Source organism: Electrophorus electricus, chromosome 10, assembly GCF_013358815.1.
Source record: "Electrophorus electricus isolate fEleEle1 chromosome 10, fEleEle1.pri, whole genome shotgun sequence".
NCBI lineage: Eukaryota > Metazoa > Chordata > Actinopteri > Gymnotiformes > Gymnotidae > Electrophorus > Electrophorus electricus.
In genome coordinates this window covers 14,151,955-14,167,600 of record NC_049544.1, presented here as the reverse complement: position 1 = coordinate 14,167,600, position 15,646 = coordinate 14,151,955, and the positions used below count along the sequence as shown (strand labels likewise).

The window sequence follows — 15,646 nt, the reverse complement described above, 5'->3', positions numbered from 1 at the left end:
AAATTTCCAGGAGCTCTTACATTCATGAACTTTGCCTTTCTAGGTTTACACATAATATTCCAGTTTACAAGAAAAGGAAAAACTCCATGTGTACTGCAGAGGGCAGTATAAACATTGCTTTGCATATATTTCAGGATCTGTTCTATAGTTCAAAATCAGCTTTATTGTCATTCAGACTATACAAGTAGTGCACAGCTGAATGAGATTGCGTTTCTCCAAACTCTGATGTGCAAATATACAGTATACATAAAGGTAAGTGCACAAGACAAGACATTAGTCAGCATAGACAAGACAGTATAAATAAATGGCATTAATTTTAAGGACTGAGCTGACATGGGATAGTGTATACATAAACAAATGGTTTTTGCTGGTATTTTATGAGTTTTGTCAGAACAGTGAGGCAGTTCATACTTGACTGTAATTTCATAAAGTTTGGGGTCAGAACACTACAAAGTTTCTGCTGTGCAGGCACTTAAAGGTGCTCCTTGTGCCTCATCTGTAAGAACTTGACAAATTATTTCCTATAATACAAATAGCCTATTTAAGGTTCCTGGCAAAGATCTTTTGTCTCCTAACTAGTAATGACACCACCTGTGTCATGCCAGTGCAGGGTGGTCATGTGACTGTACCCATCTTCCCCAGTGGAGAAAGACTCCTTTGTGTGACTTGAAGGCACAGCAGAAGGAGGAGCCTGCAACAACTTCATTTTCCCACAAATGGGCCTAGCCATGATATGTCAGAATCAGGATTTATTGGCCAAGTATGCTCATGCATACAAAGAATTTGTTCTTGGTTACAGAAGCTCACTGCGTTGTACTGCACAGTTGCAGTACAAGAGACATTTCTACCACACATACAGCCATACTTGTAAAACTTAATGTGCATCCAGCTTCAGTTGTTAAAGACTGCTGAGTGCAGTGTGCAGCAGATGCAGTTGTAGATCGAAAGTAAAAAAAAAAAAAAGTTAAGAGGGCAGAAAAGTGTAGGTAAAGGTTATAAATGTGACCCAGAATCAAGCAATCCAGCTGGTTGTCTTTTTAAGGCTGGGCTGACACCTACTTACTGAAACTAGCTGAATATGGGGCATATGTATGATCCAAACTGTATTTTAGTTAGAATGAATAGATCAAATGAATAGATTTGAACATTGTACAGACAAAACAAAAAAGTAACATGATATATAAAAAATTATGGCCATTTAAACTAATGATGGTGTACCTAAACAGTATGATTGAAGCAGTTTTAAAAATGCCCTGAAACTACTTAACTTGTAATGGATTTCTTGGTGAGGCTTTTATTTATTGTTTACTCAATCAACTCCATCATAGCAGGAGGAAAATGTTAGGCTGTAGGTAGTGATCATCATTCCTCTCACACAATTCTATAACCAGAATTGATTTTTTTTTTTTTTTTTAAATGAGCATTACTGAGTGGCAGAAAATGAGTGAGCATTCTAATACAATGCTGTAAACAGCATCCTTGATATACATACATAAAATAGTCAGTATAAGAAGGCTAGAAGCATCAGACATTGGCATGTTTTAGTTAGAACTAAAGTCTCACCCTGAGGATTGTCATAGAACCTACTGGTCTAGTTACACTGCACAACAGGAGCTCTGATCTAGCTCTGGCTGAGGCCCCTATATCAAGTTAAGGTATTCATATTGTCTATGAACCAAATGTAGACTACTAGGTTAAATTAGAATGAACATGACTTAAGTATATACATTTGTAATAGTATCTGTGTGGAAGTCTCTCTTACATGATTAAAAGCATTTGACATACTACCTGCTATCATTTGAAGAGCAACTAGCTATGCAAAATTACATTTAAGAAAAGCATCTTAAAAAGGACAATCCATATATCTTTGCCAAGAAACTATTAAAAAACACAAAATTTAACACAAGGGAAGAAAAACAAAACAGGGTTTTACATGATTGAAGCATCTTTTTTCAGGTCAACCTCCTATCACTGCAGTCCTGTAATGGCACCCTCTACTGGCACAAGTGTTGCCACACAGATCACTCTGAGTGGCATCCGAGTGGCATTTGAGTGGTCCACATTCAGAAGAGGCAATTCATACACTTGACTGCTTTGCTGCCATAGTCGACACACTCTGGCCCGATGCATTCACAGCACGCGTTGTGAAACCAGCGGTATTTTGATCCCCCCATGGACTCGCAGTATTGCTTGCACTGACGAATCGACACACAGTCATCAAAATACACCACTGTGCACATATTGTCTGGCGGGGGGAGGGAGGGAGAGAAAGAACATGAACAGATTTGGATGATGAGCATCTTTCTGGGGTGAAAGTATACTTTTTTCCAGCTTCTTGTTTCCAGGCAATGAATTTATGAGAATAATTACGGTATAAATAATACAAAATACTATGAAGTGCCTGACTTCAGTTATGAATAATCGGCAAGAAATACACAGAGTAAATTAAACGGCAGCTTTTTTTCCCACTGAACACTACACATCAGTTTTGATTTCCTTCCAAAGAGTGATGACTCTTCTCAGCTGGTGATCTGCTTAATGACCGAAAACAATCTACATCTGGTATGCAAGTTATGATCAGTGCAGCAGTGAGTTTTAGATTTAGTGGAGCAAGTGAACATTAGAGGGTGAAGCGGACCCATTTCAGTTGCAATCAGAAGGTCTCAGCTGGTGGCACTGTCAGGTCTAAATGTTCAACTCCATGCCTACCTTGGGTGTTATCATAACTGCTATGAATGCTGTTGCCTGGGAGTGAGATGTTCTGATGCTGTTCTTCCATGGTCTCTAGGAAGGAGACCAGGTTCTCATGGTAAGAGAGCTCTTCGGCCACAGGAAAAGACACCACCATCATATTGATGGGAGCTTCACCCTCAGTGAGGGCCCTGAAGAGTGACGGAATGGGTCTGTACAGCTCCTCTACTGTGCTCTTAGAGGTAGCCGGAGTGTCGCTGTAGTTCTTCGGGTTACACATGCCTGAGAAAGTAAACATAGCTGGAATTCAAAACACAGATTCTCCCAAACAGAAAAGAATGAGCATGAACAGCATCAAGCCATGAACATGCAATGGATTACAACACTCATTCCCAGAAGAGAAGAGAGATGAAAAAGGAAACATGGACTTGGAGCTGGTACTTGCAGTCAAGTCTGAAAGCATTCTTTTGAAAATAACTAGCTCCATACTGGTCATGAACCTACCAAGTTCCAGAAACATGCAGGAAGGGTGAAGGGGGAAAAAAAAAAAAAAAAAAAAAAAAAAGCCAATTTACATTGGATAATGATTCCAAAAGGAGAACTAGCTCTTCATTTAATAGCCTATTCCATGTTCAAAGCCCTATAGAATGGGGGAATAGATCTGTTCTGGGATGAAACACTAGGCTCACACTCACCTACACAGTCACAGCACTCCTCCCACAGTGTACCCAGGCACAGCATACACTCCTTACAGCAGGAGCAGTTGCCATCCGATGGTCTGCACTGACACAGTTCCTAAAAAACAGAACCCAATTGCATACCGTGGTCTTCTTCAGCAGTGATTAAGCATATTCCAACAGTCACTAATATAAAGAAACAAGACACCTAGGCAAGTCTAGTTTTACCAGACCACCATCTACTGTACAGCATTTTTCATGCAAGCGTCAACAGCACGATTTATGAAACGGATGGAAATATCAGAAAAGGAATGAGTGGTCTTCTGTGTTCTACTCCTAAGAAAAAAGCCTTGGTTCCCTGAGACATGGTATCTTGATAGGTAAACTGTTGCATAACGTGCCAAACTATTAGCCCACTTTGTACACTGCAACTGTTATAGCTACAAGCATCAATAATTAGTCCCTTGGATCTCTTATTCACAGGCATCTCAACAATGGGGAGGATGTTACTCATAAATCCTATGTTTGCTAGATTTAAATATGACTAGATAGTTACTTTGTATGTTCCTCTTACACACAACAAGCAAGCTAAAGTAAATTTCATCAAGGTAAATATAAATACAGCCAGTGTACAGCTACAAATGCATTCATGTGCAAATACAGAATTACAATATTCCAAACAAAAGTAGCACACCCATATGAAGCCCCACTTTGATATGGATCAGTGCTTGCTAGGTAACATTAGCTTAATCAAAATGTCTCAAGATTCCACAAACATTTCAAGAATGGGACTCAGCGGGTCAGTCAGTGAACAAAAATACCTCATCTAGGCCGGCCTAGACAGTCTGGAAAAATAAAATACTGAGGGGGAAAAAAAGGGGAAAAAAAATGGAAAAAGCAAAAAGGCTCAATCACTGAAGATATACTTCATATCCCATTACCATCATCGAAACCTTATTTAATAATTTTACTTAGTGTAAACTAAACATAAAAGTTGAATTACATCAAGTTCTAATCAAAAGAAGGTGCATTAAAATATCTACATTCTACATGGCTTTTTATATCAGAAGCAAACATCTCTGTAAAGACTTATAATTCTGTGTTAATGACCCCTAACTCATGGTAGTCATGATGAAATGATACCAAAAGCCAAAACTACCACACTTCCCTTCCACTTTATTTAAACTGGATCAAGTTCTCAACAATCTCCCTTAATTTCACTCTGTGTTCATGAATAATTTACTTCCACAGTACTGACATGATCTTTACAAAGCTGTGTTACTCTGCTTTGGAGAAACCTGGCCAAAAAGATGATGGCTATTAAATGCTAGTGAGCTAGTAGGTTCTACAGGAAAGTGGATACTAATTGAATGCAAGTGTCGTTATTTTCCTAATGAAGTGCACTTAGCTGATACTGACTGAGTACAAGTGTTGTAGTTTGACATGGACTGCACAACCCCAGGCCGCCTTTATAACAGCAGGAGGAGTCAAGAGTAGAAGTCACATTCCAGATGTGTACAAAGACACAGAAAACGAAGCCTGACCACCACAAGCAAAGCACAAACTAGTACTGCACAGCTGTCTTCTGGCACACACACCATTTCAGCTCAATACATTTTAAGTACGTTTTAACTTTGTACATGAAAAAGACTTAAGCCTGCTAGCTTTCTAAAATGAAAAAAAAAAAAGGGATTTATGGAAATATTTCCTCTTGGCGTTCATAGAGCTCAGAATGTCTTGTCTACCTTTGTCTTTTATGTATTTGTATTTAGAAATAAAATATTTGATCTTCAAATCATACATTTCTAAATGACACATTTACTGCAAGGCAGGATGCAAACCTTTATCCTGGTATACAATAATATAGGTCAAGAGTATGACATAATTCTAAAACTACAATCAAATTAAATCTGAACAGTACTCTATATAGCTTACTGTTCATAAAAGACAAAGCAAGATCAACAAGAAGTATAAGTAGTGCGTTAATGATTTCTTACCTGAATTAAACACTTGCTGACATCACTGGCACACAATGCTTTATTACAGGCGTCTGAAAGGGAGAGTCCCGGCAAAAGAAACACAAACGCCGCAAACGGTGAGATTCGCTTCTGCATTCCGCCACGGCCAAATCTCATCCAACCTGCATGGACAGAGGAGTAAGAAAACGAGACATTTCTTGAATATATTCCAGTGTGCATGCGGTTGGTAGCACAATAGCACTGACAAAACAATCAGTGATCAGCACAGACACACAAAGTAGACAAAAGGCCAGTTTCCTCCCTCGCAATTGTGGTAGAATAGGCTACAACATCAAAGGAGGGAGCGATCCATAACGGCACACAAGGCTCCTCAACCAAATCTGGTTGGAACTTTTCTTCACAGCCCTCTCACATACGTGACCTCGCAGCATGATCATTTTTACAGTGAAAAGTATGACTGTTAACCAAGTTAATGCCTAGTCTCTCCTCAGAACTTTTAAAGTGCACGGTATAATATCATTCCAATCATTCGTCCCTCAAGTCTGTGGGACCTTTCACCACTACTATTGCAGTGGAATTAGCACACTCATTTTAGGATTTTTAGGCTTATAAATAGCAACAATGTGATCATCACTTCCTACGAAATACCCTTCAAGCCATGTTGGGTACGATCTTGAATTTTGCAGTATTCTTTCTAGGCACAGAATAAATAGCAATATCGTATCTCCATTTGTATAAAAGAAGCAAAAAAAGAAAACTCCCTTGTTCCATGAAGTTTAGAAGAGGCCAACACACATACACAAAAAGCAGATTACAAAACGAAATCAGTAACACAAACTTACCGTTTCCAGATAAAAACTCTAACGGATTGTTCTAAATATTCTATCTTTTCCTCGTTTACTTGAACTTTTTTTTGTAATTTAAGGCATGTTCTGTTTCGATGGCGTGATTCCCCTCTCCTCTACACAAAGCCAGACAGGAGTAGTCAGGCGTCTTAAAGACACAGGCACCAGCTAACTACAGGTGAAGTCATACGCCCACCCCTCCCCTAATAAATTTGAAATAATACAGACACACACAGACTGCATTTTATTTCTGATTTTACTTGCATGAGCAAGAGATCGGTTAATGGCCAGAAATAATAATGGGAGACAGGAAAATTTAGCAAAGGTGAGTGAGTGTTTTGTTGAAGAAGAGAAAAAATAGTGAGATCATAATGACTAACCCACTCGGCGTTAATCCCCAAGACAAAGAGATACATTGTTATAATGTTTCATGTATCAGATGAAGGTAAAATGGGAGTTAGAAAGTAAATCTCACCACAGTGTTTAAGCAGGACTGGTACTGCTAAAATGTTATTAGTTGCTATAACAGCTTTGCTTGAAGCTTGTAGTTGTCTGCATGGGAAGGAAGGTGCTTTTCTCTGCCGACATTTTACAGGTAGATAAGGATGAATACCCTGTGGAACAAAGGTTTGAAAAAATATATATCCTATAGTCATCCCAGATGTGTGTTTCTCCAACTGAGTTATAGCAGCACATAGTTTTAGGCTGGTTTCAGTCAGATGTAGTTTACATTAAGAAACACTATAATCACTTAAAGACCCAAGGAATCTAAATATGTATTTTCTTGTATAAATATGATGCTCCTGGACAAGCAAAATGCATACACAGAGTGTATTCTTTTTTTTTAACCAGAATTTCTCTGCTTCAGAGGAAAAATGGGTGTTCCTTATGTTGTGTAAAGCTTCTGTAAAATGTAATCTCAACAGTTATGAAGCTAATGCTCCTCCCACACACCTGGTTTCCCACCATTTTCAAATCTGACTGACCTACCTAGCAATGAAAACTCTTAGACATATACAGTGTAATTGGCATCTTTGGGAAATAACTAAGAGTTTATGCATTCCTGTGTTGTCAAAGTGAAAAGTCAATTGGATGTGGATCAATATAGCTACTGTAGTGATTGTCTTTGAGTATCTGAATGAGCAGATCTAAATGATTTATAGCCAGATCAGCCAATATTACTACTGAAAATGCATTTACTATTGTAAATTAACTGCATTTTAAATCTGTGGTGTCCACTGCAGTGGACAGTTGTGTATCTTCATCTTCATCAAAATAATAGATACTGAAAAAGAATCATGTTTTAAGTCTTAAAATTCCACTAATTTTACATTTTTTAATAATTTATATCTTCAGCATTTTATCTATTATTTTTTGAAGGCAAAAATCTCACCTATTTTCAGCCTCTGTACATGTACACTTGAGTAGGTCTTATCCACATCTACTTTTGGTAGATGTTCTTATCCACAGAGACAAATGTATTTAAACAACAGTTTGTGTGTTCCTTGGGAATTCAAACCACAACTTTGGTGTTACTAGAACTATTCTCTATCTGCTCTACCAGGTGATCTACAGGAGATTATTTCAAATGCTCTGCATCTGCTGCATTGCCCAAAAAAGTATTTACAGTACCACATGTATATGCAAAAAATGTTTTCCTATGTAAGTACAATGAGAAAGATACAAAAAGGTAACAAAAGAAATACATGTTCAACTAAACAGAAAAAAGCAAAATACAATGAAACACATTACTCTGCAGACTGTCTCTGATCCTGAAGGCCAGAGGACATCATCCACATCGGCTGCAATGTTCTCCTTGACCATGCAGCAGGGGGAAAATGCCTAGCATGGTGGATCGATCACTCACATTCATCTGTTTCGATGTCATCACCTGCCTCCTCCATTGCCTAGAGAACTGGCACACGCTAGTTGGGTCTGCTTTTGTACACTCTCCACTGCAATGCTGAAAACATTTCCTCTATTGGCTTTAGAAATGGGGAGTACGATGGAAGGTACAGCACTACAAAATGTGGGTTGTTGGCGAACCTCTCTTGGACCAAAGCGACCTGGTGAAAACTTACATTATCCCACATGACAATGTGGACTGCTCTTGTTCCTCTTCCTATAGGAGGATGAGGGCATTTCTGAGTTTGTCATAAATTGCTACCAAATGTGGAGTGTTACAGTGCTAGTGTTATACATTTAGCATTGTGATGTATGACGCTGCGCTAACCAACAGCAACACACATGGTGACACTCCTTATAAACAGAACATTACACTATGGGGTACATTTCTGAGCACTGTTGATAATATCCACAGAAACCATAAAGCTATGGTATCCTGCAATTAATGTAGTGTAAAACTACTCAAGTGGTTACTTTCCTATTCTCTTCTCTAAAGGTCTGGTTAACTGAAATCCACCAAAGCTGTATAGATTTCATTGGAAATATCGGCATGCCTTTTCCTTCCTCGATCCCTGGTCTCTGTAGCTTGTTAGGCCTCCTTACTCTCACTCTTCTTTTTCTGTGTTCTTGCTGCTCCATCTTCTTGCCCAACACCTGTATAAATCACTTGAGGCCTCTTTCATACTGTGTGAAAAATGTTCAAAGTGTTCTGTCAACTGAGTTTGAACAGGTTCAAAATGAGTAAAACTAATTGGTTATCAGGGTGTTGCATTTTGAAGGAAAGTGATTCTAGGTGATTAAAATCAGCTAAATGATGCGTGTTGAGATTCGCAAAACTGTGATTGAGAATATCTGAGTGAGAAAAAAACTGAATAAAGTTTAGCAGTTTGGAGCAATGTTGATGCAAGAACTTTTAGTTTTTAGAATTGTGTGTATAACTCCATTATTTGTATAGGACTGGAAAAAACAGTAAAATGTAACTCAAAGCTTCCCAAGACACTTTTGCATCTTCTCTTCAAATAGTTCGGATATAAACAGAATACTAGAAGGGATTATTTCTATCCTGAGCTATTAAAAAATGTAACAGTGGCAATGTCAATTCCCACCTCATCTCCAGCTTCTATAAAACAGGCTGCTTTGAGTCCAGGAGCCCATGGACTTCATATCTCCTTCCTTTTGCAAAACAGAAGAGCAGAACGTGCCCAAGCCTGACTTCAAGCTCATGTCTGCTACTAATGAATGTTACAATTTAGAGCTAGAACTCAGCCTTTGCTTCAAAGCCATATTGACAATGCTAACAACTAATTACCATAGAAAATGACAAAGCAATCAACTGAAGTCAACTCAATCCCAATAAGAGAAAACCATGAATTGACATCTTATGCAGTCTGAATTCAGCTCAAGCATAAAGTAGCCCATTCATGAGTTGACAACTATTTTTTAATATTTAAATGATTCTTAAAGATATCGGTCAAGCCTAAAAACATCAGTAGGAAACTTGGTTGATAAATCAATTGTACTTAATAAAAAGCATGTACAACTAGGTATAAAGCATTGATTTCTGATTTACTACGGGCTGGAAAAGCCCAAAGCATCTTAAAGATGATAGCCCATTTAGGTACAGTAGTGTACTATGCTTTTAAAAGCACACAAGTACTAGACATGGGTATCCAAATTCATGCCATGAGACAGTATAAAACTCATAGGCCTAACAAATACAAGAAATAAATTAATTACAGATCCCCCCCCCACCTTCCAAGCACGACCCAGTAAGTACACCAATGCATTTGCAATCATAAGAGAAGATTCAAAATCCTGAACACACACTTGTAAACTAGTCTGGGGATAGTTCTATACATGAAAGAGGACAAAGGAGAACCAGAAGAAAAACAGGCACATTCTGAGAGCAAATGAGTCCATTATTACAATTTTTCTTCATACAGTCAATAATCCTCCATAAACAAAATTGCAGAAGAAAATGGCCCATAAAAATGCAGTGTACATTAAACCGTGGCAGAATCAGAGTTGGTCATCAACCCTGCACTGGGGTGAACCCAGCCTACTATACACAAGAATCGGTGCCAAAGGGGAGAGAAAAAAAAAGAAAAAAACAAAACAAAAAAAACCAAAACACCACACACACACACACACACAGAGAGAGAGGAAAAACCTCACAAAAAATACAAAAACAAAACATTTCAAGAAGCATGTCCAATGCCATGGCTTTCTAGACCAAAAATAAAATTCATGCAGTTATGCCTCCAACTTGTCCACAGGCTAAAAAGCAGAGGTAACAAAGCCCTAACCTTTTAATCTGATCAGTAATCAAACCAAATCAATCTTTTTTTTTTTTTTTAAATTCTACTGCATTTATCCAGTCAGCAAAATAATTTTTTTTTTAAAGTTTATTTATTTATTTTTACATTGACTGGAGTAGCTTTTTGTTGTCAAACTCTTTGATAATTTGCTCCTTTGTTATGTTTGAAAAAGATGACCATACTGTTGAGTAATTACAATGCATGTGTGCATGGACCAGTCACGGACCAGAGTGTTGCAGGATGGACAGGGATGCTGGTCCCTTAGCAGACTGAGCTCTGTATAGCATTGCTCAATGAGAAAAGAGCCACAGGATCAGGAGTCTTCTTTACTCATCTGACCCAGCCGAACGTTTCTGCGTCCTCTTACGGGGTGATCTTCTTGGGGAGGCCTTATCTGAGGAGAGGAAAATCAGGTAACTACATTAGCCTTACAGTCTTCTCATTTCACCACCTGCACCAATATAGCATCCCAAGAACCAGAATATCTGTGTCTACACTGAGTATTTAAACTAGATCTCTGCAACAATATCAGTAATAGTATTTTTAATGTTGGTCTGAGTGGGTTTACATATTTCTGATGAATGTAAGTGTTCATCAGAAATAATCCCTCCCTTTTGTAGCACAAAAATAATTTGGATGAGAAAACACATCCAAGTCTACACCAGATCTGAAGAGAAGGCTATAACTGCAAACTGCCTCAATGAGTTTGCAGTTCTGGCCTCAGTGAGAATGAAATTAAGATGAAATTAAGTTCTCAAAATCTTCAAATGTGTACAGGTCATGCTCAAATTTGTGTTTAAAAATGACATAGAAGGTGAAAGTTCTCAAGTCCAGCATATAACATTACAGGATTACATATGACTTCACTACTACATGTTCCTGACAGGAGAAAGGAAGTCTCACCTCGCCGACTCTGCACTGAGGTTGCAAGAGGAGAGGAAAAAGGAGGAGAGAATGAGTGATCCAGAAAGCAAGCAAGAGCACCACTGAATTAGCAACATCAGCCAAGACCATGCAAAACAAAATAAAGGGAAAAAAGTGCCAAGAAGGTGTTTCTGAAGAACAGTTCTGACATTCATATCTTTGTAAAAGACAGGGGAAAAAAAATAAAGAAACAGGCAGGAAAGTAATTTCTTCACACAAAATAGAATAGAATAGAAACTACTGAGTATCTGGTTTGACATTACAACTAAATGGTACAAAAACAATAAAGCAAATCTGCTATTTAGTTTGCCAGACCATGCAGACCTTTGTCTTCTGTGGCACAACATCCCACCAAATCACTACTACCATATTTAAAAATAAAGTGGGAAAATTGGAAGCTTTGAGTGCTTTTCTGATTGTACTGAAAAACAGCAGAACTCACTGATCTGATTGAGTGTTTCCTGAGGAATCCAGCTCATATCAACATCATTATGGTTGGAGGTTCCCATCTCCACCTTTGCCGCAGGTCTCCTCCTCTGCAGAGAGATACCAAGTGCATCCACATTCAACTTCTGTGTTTAACATACTGTAGGTTCTCAATGACAATCACGCATCTCAGTAATACAACTAGTTCAATGTTCTGTTTAAGAATTTAAATTTCTGCTGATCGATTAGAAATAAGTGGTAGCTAAACTTAATACTTTATAAAGTATACGAAGCATTTTTATTTTACCTTCCTAGATTCCAGTAGCTGGTGCAAACCAACCACAACCAGCAGTCCAAGCCCCGAAAGGAAGACATACATAAAGATTCTGTACAAAGAGAACCAAAAAAAAAAAAAAAGTTATCCAACAGGCTCTGTCAATAAGTAAATAAATAAAGATTGGTTTAAGAGGTGAAATATCCACTTGTAAAGCATACAGAATTAAAATCTTTTCAAAGTTCACTCACGTCTCCCCATCCAGTCCATCCTCTTTCTCAGTGATGGTGACAGTCTGGTTAAACACGGCATCCTGGAAAATGTTACCCTGTTGCAACAAAGAGAGCAAGACAGAGTGAAAGTGTGTGAGAACTTTGGACATCACTGTCTCCTACTACAACAGGCTCCCAAAATACTAACAACTGTAGTGAATTCAACGACCACCACTCAAGTTTTCCTTAAAGGTCTATGTTGCAAGCCAAAGTTGTCAGGCATTAATTAATTTGTGTGTGTGTGTGTGTGTGTGTGTGTGTGTGTGTGTGTGTGTGTGTGTGTGTGTGTGTGTGTGTGTATGCATGCATGCATGAAGCAGGAAAGCATGTTCTAGCGAAATAACTGTTTTGAGATTTCAAAGTGGCCTGGACTAGCAGTTATTCAATGAAAAGCTGTGTTTTTCCTCAATCACCCTAAGGATATTTTCAACCAAGTCCAAATCAACCCCCCTCCAAGCACCACCACCTTTAACCACCACACACCATGAGTGCAACTGGGCATAAAGTGATTTTCCAGTATGCTGTCCACACTGTGCTACAAGGGTGAAGACTTACATTGCTGTCTTTGTAGTTAAGGTTGATGACTAGGCCAAAGGGGCGACCTCCCATGGGCTCAGCAGGGATGAAAGAGTACTCAAACGTGGCCTGGCGCTGTGGCGGTACCACTGTTCCCAGTTGGAGAGCAGTGAAGTTCTGGATGTAAAACTGAAAATCCTGAGGGTAGCGGAAGGAAGCATCCAGAGACTCGACCACAAAGTTCTCACTCCCTTTATTGGTGAAACCCAGCAGGAATTTCACAATGTTGTTGGCTGGAAAATCTAGGATCAAAGAACAGTTTGAAAAAGTGTGAAAAGTGAACAAGAGTGAACATAACGCAAAAGCAATCAATCAATAATAAAGTTGCAGCCAAAACATTGTGAAAATTCAGCATACAAGTAATGCTTGTAAATAGGGGTGCATCTTACCCTCTCCTTTGACAAAAAGAATGGTGGTATCAGCATTGGGGGAAGGCTTTACCTCCCCTGCTAGAGCTTCTTCCTCCTCTTCATCTTTTTCTTCAGTCTGACACACACAAAAAAGCCAAAAGACATTTCTATGCGCAGTAATAAACATAAAACCTACAATATATGTTCTTAAACACTGGCTCCTACCAATTCTGTGTTGTCATCATCTTCCACCTCAGCCTCATCATCCTCATCCTCAGCAATCACGTCATCAGCAGTATCTTCATCAGCTGCCTCTTCATCCTCTGTTACATCTTGTGCTGCCACTAATGGACCTGAAAGGAGCATACAATATGGTGAATCTGTATACATCAATAGTCAATCTATATTAGTGTGAGTTATTGTAAAAGCACATACATACATACATACATAACAGACACACACACACACAAAATCTCAGTAAAGTGTACTATATAAATGTAAATAATAAAAATAATATTTAAATGTTGTATTCTAGGACTTGGCTCCTATGTACATTTTTACTTTCACTGGGATTATAAATTAAAATGAAGGAAAACACTGACAGGCAAGCTTCCATTTGCATCTTTTACTGAGAGGCAGTGCTTCTACTACTATTGACATCATCCACGACTGTTGTAGACTTACTAATGTTTTAGTGGCATATTAAATACCCAATGAGATTTTAAAAGCATCCAATTTGTAAATAGAATGCGTTGGAATATCTAAAAGGTAAAGGCTGATTTAATAATGAAAAGCAAAAGTTCCTGAAAAGGAAATAAGGCACGTTAAATGGACATTGCCAAATAGCCACCTGATTTGTTTGGACAAGAGCACGTCTTATGAACTCAGATTTCAGAAATTCTTAATAATGTAATCTCACATAAGGCTTGATTATTAAGATTATGTATGCCTATTCAGATCAAAAACCTGCAAGTCAAGAATAATCCAACTAAAAGTATTACATTGCCATTTACATTGTTTTATATAGTACTAGTCGCATGCTTACACAAAAGCTCTAATCTCTATTTCTCGCATTCACATACTCCTGCATGCCTGACTCCTTCTGGCCTTCTCGTGCTCTCGTTATTATGCAACGGCCTTCGCTATTCCCTTATAGACAAGACTATTTATCTTCCGCATAATAAAGCATAGAAATTGGAGAGAACTAAATATTAATTGTCATCGAAAGAAGCAGTCTAATCCAAGGAGACATTTGCAAAGATTACATAGAACAATCAATCACATTTATCATCAACGCGTAGTGTCATTATTAATTAAAAAACCTGATGTTTATCTTGCTTGCTAGCATTAGCTACAATATTAGCGCCGAAGCCAGGGGATGGTGGGAAAAACAAGTCAGGCTAAAACAACTCCTATGCTTAATATCTTTGTTAATAAGACATGTTTTTTTTTAATAACACATTCATTGTACAAACACTAGTACGCAATTTGACAACGTCAACACAGCTCTGAACCATTGTGCCAATAGCTGACTAAAGCGAACTGCTTCTGCAGTTACCAAAAGCTAGCTAAGATAGCTGTTACCAGCTAACTACTCGGTTAAGGACACGTCAGTAAAGACGTGCTCAAGTTTAGTGTGAATCTAATTTATTTGAAAAACAAAAAACATGAGAAAATAATTTCCACCTAATTGCCATACAGACCCCTACATATTATGCAAAAAATTAAATGCACATTCAACTGCGTGGTGCCTTTTAGGAAAATTCAACGTGGCTACATGGACTTCTAAAGATAGGCTAGCTAGCTAGGCTAACGCTAACGCTAACGCTAACTAACTAACAATGTAAGCTTTTTAGCTAACCTAGCTAAATAACCGGTAAATTGCAATGACCAATACCTTCTTTACACTGAACTCACCTTTCATGAAAACTGTTGCCGGAAATGCTAGTAATACTAGCAGCAATAATTTTGGAAGGAACTCGAGCATTGGAGCTATTTAAAATATCGCAAACTAACCAACAGTAGCAAAGCGAACAGTGTCCTTAACCTGCTAGAAATGCATCTGAACACTGCGCACGCGTCGCGTAAGGATATTGCACGCTGAAGTATGACGTCGAATATTAAAGAAACCACGTGTTCAACCCCGACACGAGATTTTACGATCTACACATCATATAATATGCTTATAATGTATATCTTGTTTAAATACGATCAAGAAACTGAACCTGGACAATACGCACTAGCCATTTAAAATGTTTAAATACTTTTAAGACATTGCCAACGACAACCTCTTTGTTTTAACATTGCACATTGAAAACATCAGGTAGAATGGAGGAAAATAAAAAGGCTTACACTAATGGAATAAGCCAAAGGCGACGGTGATGATTGGCACTAATTTATTCCTGTGAC

At 38.3% G+C, this 15,646-nt stretch overlaps 2 protein-coding genes across 3 annotated transcripts; both read right to left on the bottom strand.

Moving 5' to 3' along the window:
- Window positions 1-734: 734 nt before the first annotated feature.
- Window positions 735-6,334, bottom strand: LOC113573124 (twisted gastrulation protein homolog 1-A-like). Its single transcript, XM_027003200.2, has 5 exons — window positions 6,190-6,334; window positions 5,366-5,508; window positions 3,387-3,486; window positions 2,710-2,973; window positions 735-2,245 (listed from the first exon to the last, which is right to left on the bottom strand). Exons 2-5 carry the CDS (start codon window positions 5,501-5,503, stop codon window positions 2,064-2,066), a joined length of 684 nt encoding a protein of 227 aa, XP_026859001.1. The 5' UTR covers window positions 5,504-5,508; window positions 6,190-6,334; the 3' UTR covers window positions 735-2,063.
- A 3,184-nt stretch (window positions 6,335-9,518) lies between these two features.
- ssr1 (signal sequence receptor, alpha) lies at window positions 9,519-15,310 on the bottom strand. 2 transcript variants are annotated; one of them, XM_027003214.2, is made up of 9 exons: window positions 15,155-15,310; window positions 13,463-13,590; window positions 13,277-13,373; window positions 12,867-13,129; window positions 12,291-12,367; window positions 12,073-12,151; window positions 11,782-11,875; window positions 11,319-11,333; window positions 9,519-10,809 (listed from the first exon to the last, which is right to left on the bottom strand). In XM_027003214.2, exons 1-9 carry the CDS (start codon window positions 15,222-15,224, stop codon window positions 10,742-10,744), a joined length of 891 nt encoding a protein of 296 aa, XP_026859015.2. In that variant the 5' UTR covers window positions 15,225-15,310; the 3' UTR covers window positions 9,519-10,741. The 2 variants fall into 2 exon arrangements, with proteins under 2 accessions (XP_026859015.2, XP_035386985.1); XM_035531092.1 differs by lacking the exon at window positions 11,319-11,333.
- Window positions 15,311-15,646: the final 336 nt, after the last annotated feature.

What these genes read in the sequence shown, in the direction of transcription:
- LOC113573124 (XM_027003200.2), bottom strand. Translation starts at nt 5,503, where the DNA reads ATGAGATTTGGCCGTGGCGGAATGCAGAAGCGAATCTCACCGTTTGCG. An exon ending in TCAGCAAGTGTTTAATTCAG is followed by an intron (nt 3,487 to 5,365) that starts GTAAGAAATCAT and finishes TCTGTTTTTTAG; the next exon opens with GAACTGTGTCAGTGCAGACC. An exon ending in GGAGTGCTGTGACTGTGTAG is followed by an intron (nt 2,974 to 3,386) that starts GTGAGTGTGAGC and finishes TTACTTTCTCAG; the next exon opens with GCATGTGTAACCCGAAGAAC.
- ssr1 (XM_027003214.2), bottom strand. Translation starts at nt 15,224, where the DNA reads ATGCTCGAGTTCCTTCCAAAATTATTGCTGCTAGTATTACTAGCATTT. An exon ending in GGCAACAGTTTTCATGAAAG is followed by an intron (nt 13,591 to 15,154) that starts GTGAGTTCAGTG and finishes TGCTCCTTTCAG; the next exon opens with GTCCATTAGTGGCAGCACAA. An exon ending in GATGGACTGGATGGGGAGAC is followed by an intron (nt 12,152 to 12,290) that starts GTGAGTGAACTT and finishes CTCTTTGTACAG; the next exon opens with AATCTTTATGTATGTCTTCC.